A 20,510-nucleotide genomic window follows, 5' to 3' on the forward strand; every position below is an offset into this window, starting at 1 on the left:
CCAGTGAAATTTAACTTAATACAGGCATATGAACACAGGAAGGTACCTTATACTTAAGTGACACCATTTGCCTATCTAGCTCAGTACATTGACTGGCAGCAGCTCTCCAGGATGTCAGACAGGAGTCTTCTTCTTCTCTACCTGGAGATACCATCAATTCACTTTGGAACCTTTTGCATGCAAAACATGGGCTCCAGCCTCACGTTGGGCAAAACATTCCTGCATTGCAGGGGGTTGGACTAGATGACCCTTGAGACGCTTCCAACTCTACAACTCTATGATTCTACTACTGAACTGCAGTCCGTGCTCAAAGCTACAGTCTTCACAATACATTCATACCTTGGATCTCAAGTGCCTTGGCCCCCGAACAAATCGGCTCCTGAACGATCAAAACCCGGAAGTGAGTGTTCCAGTTTTCGTACGTTCTTTTGGAAGCTGAACATCCAGTGGGGCTACTGACTGGCTGCAGGAGTTTCCTGCAGCCAATCAGAAGCCAAGCTTTGGTTTCTGAACATTTTGGAATTTTGTGTATTATATTTTGAACATGCTTTCTGAGGTTTGTCAGAATGTGTGGCAAACGGTGTCAAAACTGAAGGCTGGGAAGTTTAAAATGTACTAAAAACAATTAAGAATAAGAAAGGGAATGGCTAAGTAGCTGTTTGGAATACTATATAGAATTTCTAAGGGAAAGACATATAACCATGAAGATGTAAAGTAGTAGTAACTAACCTGTGTCCATCCAGATGTTGCTGGACTACAACTCTCCTCATCCCTGACCACTGGTCATGCTGGCTGGGGACGATGGGGGGTTATAGTTCAGCAACATCTGGAGGGCCTCTATTGTTACAAAATCTGTGCTGCCCACATTACCAATTTCCAATTACCAATACATTACCAATTTCCCTGGAAACATAATACAAAGGAAACAAGAGCTTTAAATGCTGTTTTTCTCCCCCAAGGGATTTCTGTTCCTTTGTGAGCTAGGATGATTCTTTAATTGTGGTAGGCGTTGTTGTTGGTTCTTACCCATCTCAGAGCCCAATAAGTCTTGGAATATGGATAGTCATCATGCAACATCCATTTCTTTTCCCAGGCTCATGGGAATTCAATTTAGCACAAACTTATAAGAAAGAAGAATGTCCTTATTTACAAGGCAGTTTATTTCAGTACATTGGCTTGAATCCAAAAGTTCCCTTCCACTGACAGATGAATGAAACCTTTAGATCCAACCCACTGTTTATATTGCTGCTCTTTTTGAATTAAAATTTGGAATTATACCCAGATTTTTCTGTTTTAATTTCTGTGAGCTGTGTTGGAATGGTTTTGGGGGAGCAGGATAGACATTTATTAAACAAACATTCCTGCCTCAAGTTGCCTACAACTGAAATTTCAAATTGTACAAAAATGACAAGTTAAGGATGGAAGAAAGGTAGAGTTAAGGATAAACAGGTGGAGAATATGCATTTCATTCACTTACATTTGTTTCTTTTTAGAGATTTATACATCACACTGCACAGCAAATCTCCCCCAAGATGGCTTTCAAGTGTGGTTATTAAAACATAATAAAATAAGAAATACACAATACTCACAAAAAACGTGGATAGAAATCTGGACAGTGTTTTTTTTAGTACAGAGCACATCTGAATCCAGACCAAGCTAACTGCACCTAGCTCCCATCAAAGTCATGACTAACTTCTCACACTGATTTCAATGAGACCAAAGTTCAGTCAATTTTGTGTAGCTGACCCACTCCACTGACCTGACCTGAATTAAAGAAGAGCAAAGACAGCAGTAGGGGAGGGTGTCTTAGCACAAATAATAAAGTGATCGTTATCCATGCAATTCCAACTATTTCAAAAGATTACAGGCACAACTCACTTGCCTTGGTACTTGTGTAAGCCATGAGTGAATTTTTCCTTTATGGCTGTCAATCAATATGGTATTTTTCCTTTGAAAGGCTTAACTTGTTACACACATTCATGCTTAGTAAGTATAACACTTTTTACTCCCATAACTGAAACAATGATCCTGCTCACCTTCAAAGCTTTATCAACTTCCCTATTGGTTAAACATATGCTATTCCATTTGCAGCTCCTTGTAGTTCCTCATAGATCTATTGTCTAACATGCTTCTGAAAATACTCCACCCCCCCCCCCCAAAGGACTGAAGGACAAACAGAATATCACTTCAAAGGCTTGGGCTACAAAATTTCTGATAACTCACCCTAATATTGCAGTGGCCTTTTGTGCTATAAAGTGTCACACTGTTGATCATGGATCACTATGGCTGCTTTCCGCACTAGACCACTATATAGGAATTATGTAATAGAATGATCTTTCCTGGAAATTTACTCTAGCAACAGAGGCCCAATTCACACACAATGGTTTAGATTAGCATTTCCCAACCTTGGGTTTCCAGCTGTTTTTGGACTACAACTATCATCCCCAGCTAGCAAGACCAGTGGTCAAGGATGATGGGAACTGACATCCAAAAACAGCTTGAGACCCAAGGTTGGGAAACACTGGTCTAGATTACTGCTTGAAACATACTCCACTGAGAACCATTCATATGAACAAGTCAAGTGGTTGCCATTTGCTTTCCTAATCTCTAAAGAGTGTCTTCTACCAAGAAGACCTGAGTTTTCACCTACTTCCACACAAAAAGAGGCTTTCTTTGTAGTAAACATACAATGTCACATAAACGTGCCCTCACAAGGTGTTTAGTACTTCAAATAATAGGAATGTACAGTGTCAGTCTAAAAATACTGTAAAGAATGAACAGACTCTCTGTGCAAATGATTAATTCTACACATTTCTGTGTAAATTACATAAGGTTTTTTTGTTTTTGGTACAATCCAATTTTTAACCTCAACTTAGCATTTAATATATCAACAGTAGCCAAGGACAGAACTAACATTCTTTTTTACTTATCTACAGTATGTCGATCCCTAGCAAGGGATAAAATACTTTTATAGTTTTTCGTTTCAAGCAAGAGTGAATTATTTCAATTTCATTCATTTTCACTCCACAAAAATAGTATAGATTTGCTATGCTGAAACAATTCATTTTCCTTTCATTTACACACTTATCTGTGGAAGCAGGATGAAATACAGCTAAGGAGCTCGCTCTCTTTTCAGGTGGTTATGTATGCTTTGTAATTTACTAGAAATTGAAATCATCTGTAATAATTTCTTCCAGTCCCTCATTCTAGTAGAATCTATTCTGCAAAGGTTTCCTAATCAGGTCTGAGGCACGTTTATCTTCAAACTTTCTGTTAAGTTTTAGAAAGAGTTAGAACACAGTATCTATTTGTTTTAGTTGTACCCAGACTTTAATCATCAATAATAGGAAATATAATCACGAACACAGATTATAAAGGAGAGACAATGCATGCAGGTGAATGTTTAAGCCAAGTGAGGTATCTGCTCTGCCTCTCATCAAGCTTTACATTTGCATCATGGGAGCTGGAAAAGGAGAGGCAGCCCTTAGATTTAATACTGAGTAATGCTTAGGATGTGGCTACATTTAATTTCCAAAAAACAGATTAAGTCTTCAAATACATCAGGAGGAATAAACCAACCAAGGACAAGTTAGGACCTTTAGATGTCAAAGAAGAGAGGTACAGATGCAACCCTATAAAAGTTTAATCAGAATGAAGTCCTATGCTCAGTGCTTTAAAATAAAAATAAAAATGAACATTTGGAGTTAAATATAAATGAAATATTTATATCAATGTACAAAATACTGAATGCCCACATCTGAACTATTGCTCCAGAGAAGGCATCTGAAAGTTATATAAATTATAAGATGTGACAAGAATAAACTTTAAGAGGTAATGAAAAACAAGTTATAAGGTCAAATGGCATTAACCTGACAATTCCTTAAAGATTTAAGTGTGAAACTGCTTTTAAAAATTATTTGTTTGTTTGTTTATTAACTCTGTATACCACCCCTCATCCGAAGATCACAAGGCGGTTAGCAACAAAATATACAAAATGAGAACACAAAATACATAATAAAAAAACAAAACCAGTAACAAATCAATAACCCCCAGGACTCCAAGGTATGTCAAATGGTCAGCCTAGAATCATCATAACCAAAGGATCTCTTTAGTTAATGAGCCATAGTCAGTACAGACATAAAAACTAGAATGCACCAAAAAGGAGGCAAAAAGAGGAGAAGCGAGTCCAATTCACACTTAACAGGAGATCATGCTTTCCTGCTATGTGAATGACTTGTGGTGAGCTTTTGCAGACCAAGTAGAGGAGATCATAAGTTTTTGCTTCCAAATTTCAAACAAACCACTATTACCTACCAACTTAAGAATCTGTGGTGTGTTTAAGCCAGGAATGTGGAATCTGTGGATGCTAATAAACTCCCATTAGCCTTAGCCAGCATGGCCAGAGGGGATGGGAGTTGGAGCCCAGCAACATCTAGAGGGCCACAGGTTCCACAACCCTGTGGTAGATCAGTATTTATTTTTTTCACTCCTGTACTAATTCAGTAATTGAAAGTATTCTGTGTCTATTTCTCAAAACAATAATGTGTGCATAGTGTGAGTCTGGAATTATGTTCACACATAAGGTTATTTACAATCAATCAAAACCACAACTGCGTTAGGAAGATCATTATTAGATTCTCATTCACATTCATTATGGTAGCTGGAAACAGTGTGAGACTTAAATGAGTTTTGTTTTTCAAAGAGTATGCTCCTAGGATATCATGATGCACCCGACCCCAAAATATTTGGGATGTATGAGTCAAATCAAAAGCTATGTTGATAAGCGGAATTTACACTGAAACACCCCGAGAGAAATGAGCTTAAACATAAAAGGCCAGATTTATTCCTGGTGCTATGTGACTAACTGCAACTCAATCATACCCGCGATAAAAGCAAGTCCAATGGCAGTTGACAGCTGGCTAGAAAAATCTTGGCTCCTAAAACTGAAAAAATATACATCAATATTCTTTTTATTTTGTGCTGGAAGTATGAATATGCATAAGCACCAAGAAATGGTATCATTATCTGTTTTGCACTTCAAGTGTGAATTTAAGTGGGGTACAGTTTGTTTCAGAAATATATCAACAAACTACAATCATCTGCTTAGAAATATGGGCATACATGGATACTTTATGCAGTGACATTAGATTAATTCAACAGATGGCAGACACTGATCAACAAACTGAAATAAACCAAAAAGTTCTGGATAAATACAGAACAAAAAAGATACTATAGGGTACAAGCAGACAGATTTGAACAGCTAATCCTGGCTGCAAAAATATTACTGAGAGAACACATGCAACGCCTTTGGGCAGGGGGGAACCTCAAGTAATGACAGTCTTTTAGCACAATCACTTTTATAACCTTGTGGGATGTATAACCAACTTGCAAACCTATGACATACTGCAGAATTATTAATATTCGCAATGTGTGAATTGTTTCGAGCAACATTACATTTGTTGCCAAGAGTGAAATAGCTGTAAAACTAGTTGTTACCTCTAAAAGATTTCACAACAGAAATGAAGACAGTAATAAACAATGAGATAACGTTGCAATGAAATAAGGTCCATGTTGAAACTCTGTGGCACGTCTAGAGTATGCATTTAGTAATCATCTGGAGGTGGCGACTACTTTGTCAAATGCAGGAACTCAGATAAATGTATTTACTGCATTTATAGCCTACCATTCGCCATATAGTGCATTAACGTAACAACTTAAAATACTATACAATATGAGTAATGTATAAGCAAATAATAAAACCACTGTTAAAGCAACAATTAGATAGTACAGTGGTACCTCAGGTTACAAACACCTTGGGTTACAAACACTTCGGGTTACAGACTCCACTAACCCGGAAGTAGTGCCTCAGGTTAAGAACTTTATCTCAGGATGAGAACAGAAATCACACGGTGGAGGCAGAAGGCCCCATTAGCTAAAGTGGTACCTCAGGTTAATAAAGGTTTCAGGTTAAGAACGGACTTCAGGAATGAATTAAGTTCGTAACCAGAGGTACCACTGTACTGCAGAAGGAGGTGGCTACCATCACTTCACCCTCCCACAAAGGCCCACTGATGAAAAAGCATATCCTGTTAGTGCAAGATGCACCTCAGAAGGATGAGCACTGTTCAGCAACGGGACACTGCACAGAAGGTGCTCTCATGTGCCATTGCGAGGCAGAGCCAAAGTGACGAGAAATCAGAAATTTGCTACCCTTTATAGGAAGCTCCCAGCCCTAACTACCAACATTATTTCATTTTGTGGGGTGAAACAGCTTTCCTATAGAAGTTGGAGAAATGCAAGTTTCTAGATATACAGAAGCAGGATCTTCTCCTACCTGTAGGCAAGAAATTAAAGCAGTCACAGCTGCACATGTTGCAAAAGTTCAGTACTCCAAGGACCACCTCGCCCCATATAAACCAACCCAGACCCTGCAATCATCATCTGAGGCCCTTCTTTGTGGGCCTCTTCCACAAGAGGTCCAGAGGATGGCAACATGGGCCTTTTCTGTAGTGGCTCCCCGCTTGTGGCATGCTCTCCCCAGGGAGGCTCGCTTGGTGCCTTCATGACATATCTTTAGGTGTCAAGAAAAACATTCCTTTTCTCCCAGGCCTTTGGCTAATTAAATAATCTATTGCCTTTTAAGGAGCAAGGTGGGTATTGTTTGTTTGTTTGTTACTATATTGTACATTTTTTATTTTTTATATTGTAAACCACCTTGTGATCTTTGAATGAAGGGCAGCATAGACATTTATTTAAACATTTAAACATATAAATAAATAGAATATATCTGCATTCAGTGTTTGCAAATAATAGGTAATAACCATCCACAATAAAAACAATCTATTAAACTGCTGCCATTATTGGTCAACAGTTGCATAATGCCATGAGTGTGTTAAGTTCAGAGGGACATACAGCCACACTGACTGAATCCTAAAGAGTAAGTGAACAGCATGCAACAAAGACCTCTTGCGTGAACAAAGGATATCAGTCCAATTGAAATTTGTCCTAAAACCAGATTTTAAACCAGATGTATGCTTATGAATCCATACATTACACCAACTAATCTGTGTTTCAAAATTCTAACAGTTAATAGTTTACAAAATTAAGAGCATGCAGTTTATAATAACAGAGAGAAAGCACACCACTTATAATCTGAGCACAAGGGGCCCACCAAACTGGATCAATAGATTTTCACCTTTCCTAGGTTTACAGAACTAAACAGTTCAATATCAGTCAAATATTTTCACAACAATGCCATGGGTTGCTGTAGAGCAGGACCTCCATTTTCATAGTGGAAGATTAATTTTCAGCTGGTAAACAGTTTGGCGCATTGCCCAGTGTCTGGGGATCAATACCCAAAACAGACTTTGCTTCTCTGTCAAGCTAACTGTGTGTCAATCCCAATTCTAAGAGCCTTTGCTCTCTTATGAGAGTGGATAAGAAAAAAGCAGCCCTTTGAGCAGGGAGGAGTTCTTGGTGTCAGCTTTATTGATTATGATCAGAGCCTATGGAAAACTCTTCTTTTTATATCAGCAAGTGTGAAACAAAATCGTTAGTTCAGATTATAGCTACAAATCATGATCAAACACACAAAAGAGTGGACATAAAAGATCTGTGATCAGGGAGCACACTTCTTAGCCAAGGCCTTAGCTACTGTCTTTGTACATTCCACATTTTTACCCAAATGCCTTTGTTTTTGAAACTATAGTCTGGGTCTATTTGCATAGCAGTCTTTCCTCTCTACACAGACTTTTTGCAAAACCATAAAATTACTTGAAGCTCATGTGAACTAAAATAGGTGAAGGGTGTCTCTTGGTTTCTCACTGATTCCTTCAATCCTCAACTTCAATTGATTTCCATCTCATTTCATAAACAGAGAGGCCAAAACACAATACGTTACAAGGATAGAAAAATAAGAGAACGCGATTTTTAAAAGGATGCAAATTTAACACACCCAATAAGTCACCAATTTCTAAGATTTACTCTGGAAAACAGCCAAGGAAATCACCAGTTTAAGAAAGTTATGCTTTAGTGACACCACGTGGCTATATGCCAATTTGCCATCTGCCCAGAACACTAAGCACATTAAGGAAAATCTAAATCCTAACTAAAATTCTTGCCATCTTGTGGGATAGATGAAGCAACATTAAAACACAGTAAGAAATAAATCAGTAAGAGTGTATAGGGGACTAGATGATTTACGATTTAAGAGGCACATTCGTCACTTGCATAATCAAACCCAATACACTGGATTATAGAAGAAACTGACAATGTGTCTTACACTTGCATATGTTTCCTATTTCTGCCACTTTGAGAAGATAATTACCTACTGTACCAGATTAATACATACTATGGGAATTTAACAACTAGGTTCGGAAATTTACACAGAACGATGCAAGATAAATGACACCAGAATGGTAGGACCACTGGAGACTTTTGTCTATTTTCTAAATTAGCTGGCTCAACCACATATTCGCTGGAGGAGGAGGATGCCCAGAGAGAAATATTTCTGTCAAGTCGATCACCAGTATTTTATAATTAACTGTTTTGTGCACTTTGCTTAATAAGAAACATGAGTTGGAGAGCCCAGTAGATTATTTTATGCTCCAGTGTTGAACTACCAGTAAAAGCCAACTACTGTACACTTTCAGTGCTGCTCACAACTATTTTGCTTTGTATCCGTGCTTGTCTTAACTATTGATTATCTGAATAGCTCTTTGTCGCAGAGCTACCAGAAAAGACAATGATGCTCTTCTGAACAATTTTAGCATTTAATCAAAACAGTAAGGCACTTTTAGAGAAGGAATATAAACACAAGGTTACATCTCAGTGTAATACAATGGTACCTCGGGTTAAGAACTTAATATGATTATAATAATAATATTTTTTTTAAAAAAAAACCTGGTGTCCTTTCACATGGAGTAAATGACAGAGCAAGACCAGGAAATACAACAAAGAGTCTTCTGTTTTATTTTTGTCTTGCAGGTTTACCATGCAAGACCATAACCCAGTCAGTAAGTGAGCTTGAAAGTTTAAATTAGCTGAAGTTTTTCCGCAGATACAAAACATGAAAATGGAATAAGCTACAAAGAGATTGTATACTCTAAGGAAGAAAAGTATTAAATATTGTTATCACCCCATTCCCCAGTTTAATACAAGCCCAAGTTAAATATGTAGTGGATCAACAACTAATACAAAATACTGACAGACAAAATAATCAAATCTGCTTTAAACGGCATCCCTAGGTTGGATCCAGAGAAAAGCAGAGGCTGGCAATCCCCCCCCCCCCCCGTTCCTTCCATGAGCAGAAAGCAGCTCTGGAACCAACCCATTGACAACTAACAGGTTACCAACACATATATAAGCAAGCAGTTTAGTCTACTCCAAGACTCTGTTGAAATGCACTAGGCACAGAATACAATAATAGCATCAACTGTTCAGAAACTAATTTGGATTTTTCAAAATGCTATTCAAAACCAATTTCAGGCTGTAATAATGGCTACAATATATTGCAAGTAATGCAACGAATGACTGATTAGGGCAACTAAATCAGTCTGTGTTTACTGTGAAATTTCTGGCATACATTTAAATATTAATAAACTAGAATAGTTTGCACACTGTGTGGAACAAGCTCTTTCAGTATGACTTTGTGATAATATTCCTATGAAGTTGGTATTGTTTTGCAAAGCCTGAACCAAGAAATTGGGAGAAATAAAACAGGGAGCACAAAACAAGAGTCTATAACCAGGAAAACTCAATGCATTATCAGGAACATATGTTCCCACCCCCCAATAACATCAAATTAAAGGAATCTGTACACTTTCCTAGCTGAGCTCAATTTATCTCTCAATTCCCATAGATGATATTTGCACACAACAATAATTCAACATGCCACCATATTTTATCAGCATTTTAATTTAACTCTTTGCCTGATAGCTACTGGCAACTTGGAATTCCATGCTGACTGCACCGTTTTTGGCAACTTGGTAGAATGCAGTATTTTAGTAACCTGCTAAGCGGCTAGCAGCACACATCTCCATGCTCCTCACCTCTTATTAGGTTAGTAAATAATTTTGTAGGTGAGTAATTTTTATCAATCCTTTTAACAAGCATGCTTTTCCAGCATAGCAGATCTAATAATACTTTCCCTTCATCAGCGGTAGCCAACCTGATGCCCTCCAGGCAGGCCTGTGCAGAGTGAAGGGCAGTCAGGTCTCGGAGGGTTAAACTGGCAGGCAGGCCCCACCAGGGACCAGCTGCGTTTTTGTTTGAGGTTATGAATTTATTCTGACAAGATGCGCACCCTGGGCCTCAGACAAGATCCACATGGGCCTGCCTGCAGGTACTGTTGGGACTACAACTTCCATTATCCCTGGTCATTTGACACCATGACTGCGGCAGATGCAAACTGGAGTCCAACAACATCTGGAAGGCCCCACATTAACTACTCCTATCTTTCACCATCAACAAGTACAGAATACTTGTTTCACTTCTTAAATAGCAAACTGATACCCTTGTGTTCATGCCCTCCTTTATTCAGTCCAAAGCATTCCTTTGCAGAGTTGATGACACAAAGTATTGGCCCAAGTTATCTTCTTTAAGATAAACTTCAATGATAGCAGCTACGGCAAAGATGCAAGTCCCTAATATGCAAGCAGAAAGAGCTTTAATGTGTGCATTTGAGAAAGAGCAATACTTCCTTTGTGCTCAGTGGGGAACTGTGTTGGATGCTCCAGAGTAGACCAGGGCTCCAGATTGGAGCTAATCCCTGTTGCAAGCATCGCTTGCATTCAGCACTAAAATTAAACTGTGTCAGGGACATGCTCTTCCATCTCTTTGGTCCCATTCCCGAAGAAAAGCAATGCAAAGACATTCAAAACTGTATGGTCTGTATTGTAGGAATGAAGAAAAATGCCTGGACAACAAAATAAATATTAGGTGGATTTCTCCTCAAAAACCTCAGCAGAAGAGATGCAACTCTATTCCTTTGCATCTTCAACTGCCCCTGAACTACTGCACTCCCAAAAGCTTTCTCTTGCTGGATGAACAACTTGTCGCATTAGAATTTAATTTAAATTTAAATTTATGAGAAAAGAAATATAAGCATTACTCATCCTTGGTTTCTTACAAGATACTTACCTTTTCCTTTTTAAAAACTAAACTTTGTATTATGTTTTTAAGGCTATTGCTGCTTTGAATTGCTATCCTTAACCCCATGAGGACTTCAAAGGAAAGAGACGAGAACTGCAATCCCTGAAGTGATTCATGTAACTTTCTGAATCTCTTGTAGTTTTACCCCCTGGAGCTTTTATTTCTTGACACTTGAGACAAGCTTGTTATTCCTACACACACACACACACACAATCTGAATTAGAACAAGATGTAAAAAATACTATGTGAACCTGACTAGGATCTTATATATACCATAGGGGAAAGATCCCCGCCCCCAAAGAAAAGTGGCCAGGGAATGGGAGGGAGAACAAAGTAATGCTTTTCAAATCAGAGATCATCTCACATACTATCACTGCCTCAACTGCAATCCCTGTAATACTGCAGAAATTTACTGAAGGGGAAAATGACATTTTCATTTAATATTATGATGCTAAATTGCATCTGCCTGAATAATAAAAACAGGTGAAACAAAATGATGCAGTCCAAAATTGTACTTGATTCTCTGGAAAGGCCTACCTTAAAAAAATTTTTTAACAAGAAGTGCTTAAAACAGGTTTATAAGTTACATAATTACATGCTAAGCAATTTTATTATCAATGGGTGGTATCCAATCGGAGCCAAACTCAGAGCCAGTCTATTCATAGTATTACTAATGTATATCACCCATAATGGTAAACTGCAATTAACTGGTGAGCATTCAAGAAAAAAATCTAAATTTTTCCTTCTTGGTTTTTCAGCATCACTTTTCCAAAACTTACGGACAACATTGATATTTGATTGTGGTTATAAAATACTTACAAAGCCAAGTTGTTCTCTACAATGCCTACAATATACACAAAAAGCTATCATGCTTAGGACTTGAAGACGACCAGGTAAATAAACAACTAGCAGAAAATGGACTGCATATAAAAGGGGAGAGGATTAACAGTTTTTCAAGCCTATAGTTTCCTCTCATTATCACACAGCTATCTCAACCACTGGAATTTGACATCTAGCTCTAAGCAACCAAATCGGAACAACTGAGATACAGACAATAATACCAAACTGCATAGATGTGATCAAATTGTGCACTAACCTGCAGACACGGGCAGGAAAATACAGCTTCTGCCAAGATCGACAGAGATATCTGGAGTGGTCGATTACACGGATCCAGTCTAGCTCATCCATGGACACCTCAATATAATAGGAGTAAGACCTTTGAACAGCAAATTAATTAATTGAAACACTGAGGTTATCAATGCACCATCTTTACACAGTATACCTTATGTATCCTAGTGACTGACTATGTTAAGGTCACATGAACTCAACATAAAGCCAAATATTCAATAAATTACACATTTAGTGGCAATATAACCAAGTATTAGCTTTTAATGTAACCAAGACTACAGTTCTTACACATATTTGCATGACAGGTACATCTCAAAACTGAAATATAATTGCATGCTAAAAATACTTTGAGATATTTTTAATGGCAAAATTCACAATCGCAACAAAATGGAGTAGTTTTCCTTCAGTCATGATGGAACATTAAATGCAGACATTTAACACACCTAAAGTCATAAAAAAGTAATTTGTATTCCTATTGCATAGGCTAAATTTAAACCCGAACCAAAGTAGTCATTTCTGCTAAAACATCAGCAAGGCAGCTTAGGAAAGATTTAGCAGACTATAAACATCAGCACACAATAAAGGGAGACTGAAAAGGGAAGTTTATTTTGTGTTATATACTATTTTCCATCAGTTTTTGGTCAACAACTCTCAACTCTATTACACCTCCTATTTTAATTCACTATATTATATACATCTCTCTGCTATCTTATTTTACAAATTAATCTTTCTGCTCTATTAGAAGCTTGCAATTTGCAACAGTATTCTTGTTTTTCTTATACTAGATGCTGCCATTACTATTAATATGTGCCACTGACCAAATCCTACTGCCCACAGGGTTGGGCTGTAGGATTTGGTCAGTGGGTTTAATTATCACTTGTCATGGGCAACTTTAACAACTCAAGTTGCTCTGCTCTGCAACATGAGAAGATCTCCGTCAAAAGCAATTAGCTTCCCTGCAAGGAGCTGAACCCAGCAGGCCGTGCATTTGGTGCCAAATTTAAGAGACACTGAATATAAACTCTGCTTGCCTAAAAATAATTGGGACCATACTTAAATGCTTTCCGTTCTTCCTTTGCAATCATAGCTTTGGCTGCCCCAGACACCTGAAATCATACATGACATCAGGTGAAGGGTGGTAGGTGTAGCGGGGGGGGGGGGGAGAGGACAATCTCAGAAGGCCAAATAAGGACTCCCTGGAAGGCCTAATTAGGTCTGCAAACTAGAGGTTCCCCAGTGCTTTGTTAAAGTAATTATATTAACGTATAGATTTGATCCTGTAGTAGCCTAAGAAAAGGCAAGGTAAGAGTATGACTTGGAACTCACCTGCTATCACGATCCCATAGCAGTATACGTATATGATTAATTATCGACGGCTGACCCAATTTAATTTCAATACCAGAACGGCAGTCATCATCAATGGGGTGTCGGGAAAATCCATGATCCAAATCATAATTCTGTGTGTCTCCATCTAACAAAGCAGATTTCAATTCCCCTTTCACTACCTGGGCTCCATATTTCATAGTGGCAATGTTCTCACCTGGTACTGGAAGAATGGGAATAAAAATGATGTTTTAAAATTATGCTCTTCTTGCACATTATGCTCTTTATTTACAAAAATGTGGAAACAAATGATATTAAAAAGTCATGCAGAAAACAGAAGGTATCTAAAAGGCTGACATTATGAAGTGTCTAGTGACTAGTTAAAGCCACTGCCCTATCATTAAGAAGGTAAGGTGAACCTTGCTGGGTCAGGTCAATGGTCAGGTCAGTGGTCCATTCAGTCCAGCATCCTATTCTCACATTGGCCAGCCAGATGCCTATGGGAACCCTACAAGCAGGACCCCCTACGTGTATATGTGCGTGTAGAGATTTGCTTATTTTCACCAAAACAACAATTCAACACAAGGTACTTATGATTAACTTGCATTGGAAGCAATAAAATGGCACACGGTCAGGAATATCACATGTCCCATTAATTTTAAGTGGACTTGGTCATAGCTAATTTCTATTGGACTGTGCCCACAGTGTTCAAAAATATTTCTATTACTGGTAAACTTTATATTTATATAAGATGCACAAAATACTAATTCCTAGGAAAACAACATCATTTAAAAAGTGGCTCAAGAGTACCACTGCAGATTTGCAGCCTCCTCGTGACAGTCAGTTTAGAGGAGGGCAGTAGGGGAAGCATTAATTTGTTATAACTTGTAGCTGTCTAAATTTAATGAGGTGCAATATTTCTGATATATTCAGGATAGAATGAATTCTAGGGATCTTTTGAGACAAGTGTGTTTTTAAGCAAGTAAGCAAAGTTTCCACCAGAAGAAGGACACTCACACTACTGCTATTTCCCCTCGTCTCCTCCCTCTTGCAACTTCTTGTGTGCCTGTTCAGCAGTGCCTCCAGAACAGGGTATACTGTGTCATGAGGATGAGTTACAACATGAGTGTAGAAACACTCAAAACCAAGTATGAACAATGTTTCCCTCCCTACTCCATGGCACAAGCCACACTGTTCACCAACACCCCCAATTTCTGGAGAGACAAAGAAAAATATTGGTTGCACAAGTGGTCTTCTACTCTTGCAACCTTTGAATACAATGCAGTAGATCTGAGTGTTTTGCCATTCAACCAATTTGCTGTAAACAAAGTAACCTTATACGACCTTGTGAACACTTATATAGCCTTGTATTTCTGTTAGCAAACATTTACTCAGCATCAGTAGTTAGCTAAGGAAGTTTTTCATTATAAGAAAACCTATAGGGTCATTTCCCTGGAAATATGGAGGCTTACTTAACATGCCCCTATAGTTGAGGTCCATATCCCGACTTTCAGATCGAACTTTAATAGCATCCAAAATGGCATCAGGCGACAGCAATCCAGAAGGCCTTACAACATTTAAGAGCTCTGTCAAACTCATCAGTGGCAAGCGCACTGCCTGCATGATTTCCGCATGATTTTCCTTCGGGTTGTGTTTACACCAGTTCATCAAAGCTTGGAAAATATCCTTCTCAGGCGCTGCAAATGAATCCCTCAGTACAATACTGAGAAGAGCTGGCTAAGAAACAAGGAAAGATTAATGTAAATACAATTTGAAAACCAAACACAGCTGGACTCCCTGGCACCCCACAGTGCACATACATGTGTGGCCACTGGAGCCAACTTTCATCACAAGTTTGCTTATCACAAACCTTACTTTTCTTTACCATAGAAACTATTATGTCTACAATGAAATTCTGATCCTAGGGTAGTTTACAAAAGGTTAACTAAAACAACCCATAAAATACAGCTAACATTATAAAGCCCAATAAGTAAAAATTCAAAGATCATTACAATATTAAATACAACATTAATTCATAATAAGCCTCACACTTTAAATAATCTGATCAATTCCACCAAAGGCCCAGGTCAACAAACGTGTCTTAAACTGGAGCCGGAAGCCCAATAATATAGTGGGCATCAATGACTTCAGAGGGAGAGAATCCTACAGGGCAGGGTCCCACTACAAGAAGAGGGTAGGGGAAGCACACAATATATTTTTAAACAATTCAGGGAATCTAACATTATTTATTGACCAGTATTCACCATTCTGTACTCATATCTGACATATAACTTATATGGTATGGGTGCAACTTTGCAGCCAAAGATGTAGACTTATGATCGATCAAAGCTTCCCCACTAAAAAAATCAGCAAATTCTAAATAAAGCAGTGTGATAATATTTGTAAACTGCCTAAAAGGTAGGGCTTACCCTATATATTAAATACAACAAATACAACTGGTCCCATCACCTCATGGCAAATAGAAGGGAAAGAAATGGAGGCAGTGAGAGATTTTACTTTCTTGGGCTCCATGATCACTGCAGATGGTGACAGCAGTCACGAAATTAAAGGACACATGCTTCTTGGGAGGAAAGCAATGACAAACCTAGACAGCATCTTAAAAAGCAGAGACATCACCTTGCCGACAAAGGTCCGTATAGTTAAAGCTATGGTTTTCCCAGTAGTAATGTATGGAAGTGAGAGCTGGACCATAAAGAAGGCTGATCGCCGAAGAATTGATGCTTTTGAATTATGATGCTGGAGGAGACTCTTGAGAGTCCCATGCACTTCAAAAAGATCAAACATATCCATCCTTAAAGAAATCAGCCCTGAGTGCTCACTGGAAGGACAGATCCTGAAGTTGAGGCTCCAGTACTTTGGCCACCTCATGAGAAGAGAAGACTCCCTAGAAAAGACCCTGATGTTGGGAAAGATGGAGGGCACAAGGAGAAGGGGACGACAGAGGATGAGATGGCTGGGCAGTGTTCTCGAAGCGACTAGCATGAGTTTGGCCAAACTGCGGGAGGCAGTGAAAGATAGTCGTGCCTGGCGTGCTCTGGTCCATGGGGTCATGAAGAGTCGGACACGACTGAACGACTGAACAACAACAACACCCTATATATTCAGTAAGCCCACAACTTATGTGCATTTATCTTGTGTGCATTCAGCTTTGCGTGCTGGCAAAATAAAAATTACAAATTAAAGAGGGTTGAAAGGGAGCAGATATTGGGAAGGGAAAAGACTTTCACAATCCCAACTACCATTGAACACAATGTGTTTTGACTATATGTGATTTTGGCTTTAGGAATGATCCCTGAAATATAACCCCTGTGAAGTTTGTGGGCTTACTGTACCCTAATTTAGACGGAACCACAAACACCAAAAGTGTAAGAGAAAAGAAAGTGCAATGATATCAAAAGCAGAGAACAGAAGTACAGAATACTAGCACATTTTCTTATCTTCTGGGCACCTTCAGTATCAGGTGTATGAAATGTCTCTTTAAACAGATGAAACTACATTTGAATATGCTTGTTTCCTATACTAAACAATATATTCAAAGTTATCCCTTAAGAGAGCGTAAGGCAGAGCTGTGTTCAAAGAATCAACAATATAGCATCATCTTCAGAACAGCTTCAGACTTTTACTACGTTAAAAATCAAGGTTTGAATGCTAAACCTTGGCCACCTTACAAGGATGTAGAATGACTTACAAACCTACATGATATTAATTATTAACCAGTCTCCTTGGGCTTCTGCTTTAATTTTCAGTAACATATTGATTCTATACTGACATCTTTTCTGATCTAATCATGTCTTTTGTATACAGTGGTGCCTGGCAAGGCGAAATTAATTCATTCCGCGAGTGTTGTCGTATAGCGGAAATTTCATCTTGCGAAGCACGGTCGGAGGAAGCACGGTTTTACAGGGGGAGGGAATCGCAAAACGTTTTCGTTTTGCGAGTCACGGCCATAGGAAAATTCGTCTTGCGAGTCACCCTTTCTTTAGCAAATGCCTTTCGTCTAGCGAGTTTTTCGTCTAGCGAGGCATTCGTCTTGCGAGGTACTACTGTAATTGACTTTTCCATTAAGAAAAGGTTGTAAGAATCACTGCACTGCATCTAATTCTGTTACCACAATCAGTGGATTTCTCAATTTTATCCCTCCTCTTTTTAAAATTTATATATTAAGGCTCGGCAGCATTATAAAGTGATATTATACCAGTAAGCAAATAATAACCAACTGCTGATTACCAACTTTACCTTTATTTATCATAGAGACAATAATGTTAATAATTAAATTTCCAGGAGGGGGCAGAAATTCTCTTACAGTGGAAGTTACTGTGTGTTCCAGAGATTTCATTCACAAAGGTAGCTTGTTTCCAGCCCCCAAAGTCTACTTTGTTCTTCTCCTCCAGATGTTATTGGACTGCAACTCCCATAATCATTTACCATTTGCCATGCTGTCTGGGGCTGATGGGAGATGTAGTCCAATAACATACGCAGGGCACCATGTTGGCTACCACTGACGCAGTATAGCAATTCTACCTCCCAAACATGAGAGCTATTTTCAGGTATTGTCTTCATGTTTTCAAAAACAGTTCTGTGAAGGGGACAGAGTGGTTGAGCCATAGTGACAGCACCATGGCATGGCCAAAACAGTCATGACGGTCCCATGGGGAAGACTGACATTTATGTGGTAGAGAAAGGAGCATACGTGGGAAGTGAAGAATCCCCGTGGACTCCAATTGGAAGCCCACAGGAGGATCATAAAAAAATTGGTGGAAGTACAACTCTCTCCCCTCTAATCTGAGTCTTGGTAGTATCCCAAAGAACTCCAACCAAGCTTCATCCCAGATATATAGAAAATGGAAAAATAACTACACATGGAACAGAACATTGCCCTCCATGAATACTGGAATGATTTTCGGGTCCTATTTCCAAAAACATTTACACAAACATAAAGAATAAAACTGGGATTGTTAAAAAACTGATACATACCTTAGAAAGTGACAGAAAACCTTCACTGGAGAGCACCTCTTGAGCATTTCTGTCCATAAACATGCAGCACATACATGTAAGTTTGGGAAGCAAATACAGACTAGCAACATCGTAAGTCATGCAAACGTTCTGAATGTTAAGGATGGTGCAAAGATACTCAGAGGTGGAATCTTCCAGCTCTGGGAATCCGTATTTATGCGCTAAACTCAGGAAGTCTAATAGGACCTCCTCCTTCTCATCTCTTAATGTGGCACGGCCTGTGTAAATATATTTTAACAACATTGTAAAGGCCTCTGCAGTGGTGTCTTGGAGAGGGATTTCTGCTTCAGGCTGAGATTCACGCATTCCGCCATATAATAATGCTCTATACAAAGGAAAAAAGAAACAACGTAAAAAAAACTTGTATTCTGGCAAAAGAGCCCTTAAGTAAGACTTGAAGCATATACTGCAGAATACGGCAAACACAACTGTCAATAATTTCATTTGAAAGTTAAATCTATGCAATTTTAAGAAAATTATAGTTGGTAATTAAGTTAGAAACTATGGTCTTAGCTTTGAATTTGAGCACTTGCTATGAGATATTAGACCAAACATTCAAGAGTTCAACTGAAATTTACTTACAACTGATTATCAGAAGCAACTGCACAAAAGGAAGTGAACAAATTGTTTCATTCAACACACAGGTATCCAGCAGCTGTGCAACAGAGTGTCCGTTAAAACATCAAATGGAAGGTGCAGTATCTATTTACCATGATGTTCTTGGGAGTCAACAACATTATACTATCAGCAGTGCTTTCCTGAACTTTACCCATAGAAATCAGTTGGTCACTATATGATTTTGATAAGGACAGCAGCATGCTGAAAACCGAACAGGTAAACAGAGTATGCTGTTGTATTCTATTTTACATTATCACACGTGATTATGTGGAGGAAGAGAGAAGGTAGAGCTAATTTTCTTCAAAGCTATATATTCTGAGATTACTGTAATCAACCACCAACAGTATTTTTGGGAGGGAGATTCAAACTCCAAATATTTTCAAAAACCAACTGAAATCAGAGAGAGAGTCTATCAGACCTCTTAACTGCTGCCAATCAGTAAGCAAGTGTCTGATATGCACCAACAAAGCTGATCTTACGGTTTGGCCAAGTCCATTCAGAAAAGGCAGTTATTCAGGTAACATTCTGCCATTCCACTAACAATCATCAGAAAACATCAGCTGAAATCAACCTTAAGGACTATATCTGCTCAAATACCCAGCTGTGGCTGCCCATGAGCAGAACAGACTTCTACTCACACACTGGTATTGGGGAACACGCAAGCGTGGATTTGGTGAGTGTATGGCATCTGCAATATGGAGGGGGAGAAGAGGAAGCAGAAGTCTGCTCGTGGAACACTGGATTTCATCCAACGTAAATTTCCTTTTAAGATAACCTTACTATGCTGTGCATCAGATTTTAGATCTTTCTAAAAATAGATAATGAATAGAAATTTCTCTGGGATTTTATCAGGGACTTGACCCTAAACTATGGTTAAGGCAATCACACCTACCCAAATGCAGAATAGATTAAGGTTCAGTAATAAAATTTCAAATTGCTTGCCTAAATTCCATCTACCACCAGGCAGAACACAAAGCAAATGTTGGGAGGTGGAGTGGGTTGAAAGGAAGACAGAGTTGCTTTTCACAACCGTAGGAGAAAGCATAAAACTCTATTTCAAAAGATAAGCAAGGAACAAGTAAAATGTGAAATCTCACATCCAACAACATAATTCATGTTGTATGAAATGTAAATACACACATTTTACCCCACTTCACAGTAACAATGTTTCCTGGGGGAAAGCATGTAGTGTGTGAACATCCTGAATTTTAGGTCTTTAACAACCAACATCCATTTTGAGTACCTATGCAGTGAAG

General features: G+C 38.6%; 1 protein-coding gene across 2 annotated transcripts in view; it reads right to left on the reverse strand.

Moving 5' to 3' along the window:
• Nucleotides 1–20,510, reverse strand: part of BTBD9 (BTB domain containing 9) — a 147,976-nt gene that overhangs the window by 118,589 nt on the left and 8,877 nt on the right. For both annotated transcript variants that reach the window (XM_033144578.1, XM_033144579.1), the window contains exons 3-6: nucleotides 18,598–18,961; nucleotides 15,075–15,339; nucleotides 13,606–13,825; nucleotides 12,248–12,367 (exon numbers count right to left, since the gene is read on the reverse strand). In XM_033144578.1, coding sequence (XP_033000469.1) covers nucleotides 12,248–12,367; nucleotides 13,606–13,825; nucleotides 15,075–15,339; nucleotides 18,598–18,961 — 969 coding nt within the window. The remainder of the gene's footprint in view (nucleotides 1–12,247; nucleotides 12,368–13,605; nucleotides 13,826–15,074; nucleotides 15,340–18,597; nucleotides 18,962–20,510) is intronic.

Source organism: Lacerta agilis, chromosome 3, assembly GCF_009819535.1.
Source record: "Lacerta agilis isolate rLacAgi1 chromosome 3, rLacAgi1.pri, whole genome shotgun sequence".
NCBI lineage: Eukaryota > Metazoa > Chordata > Lepidosauria > Squamata > Lacertidae > Lacerta > Lacerta agilis.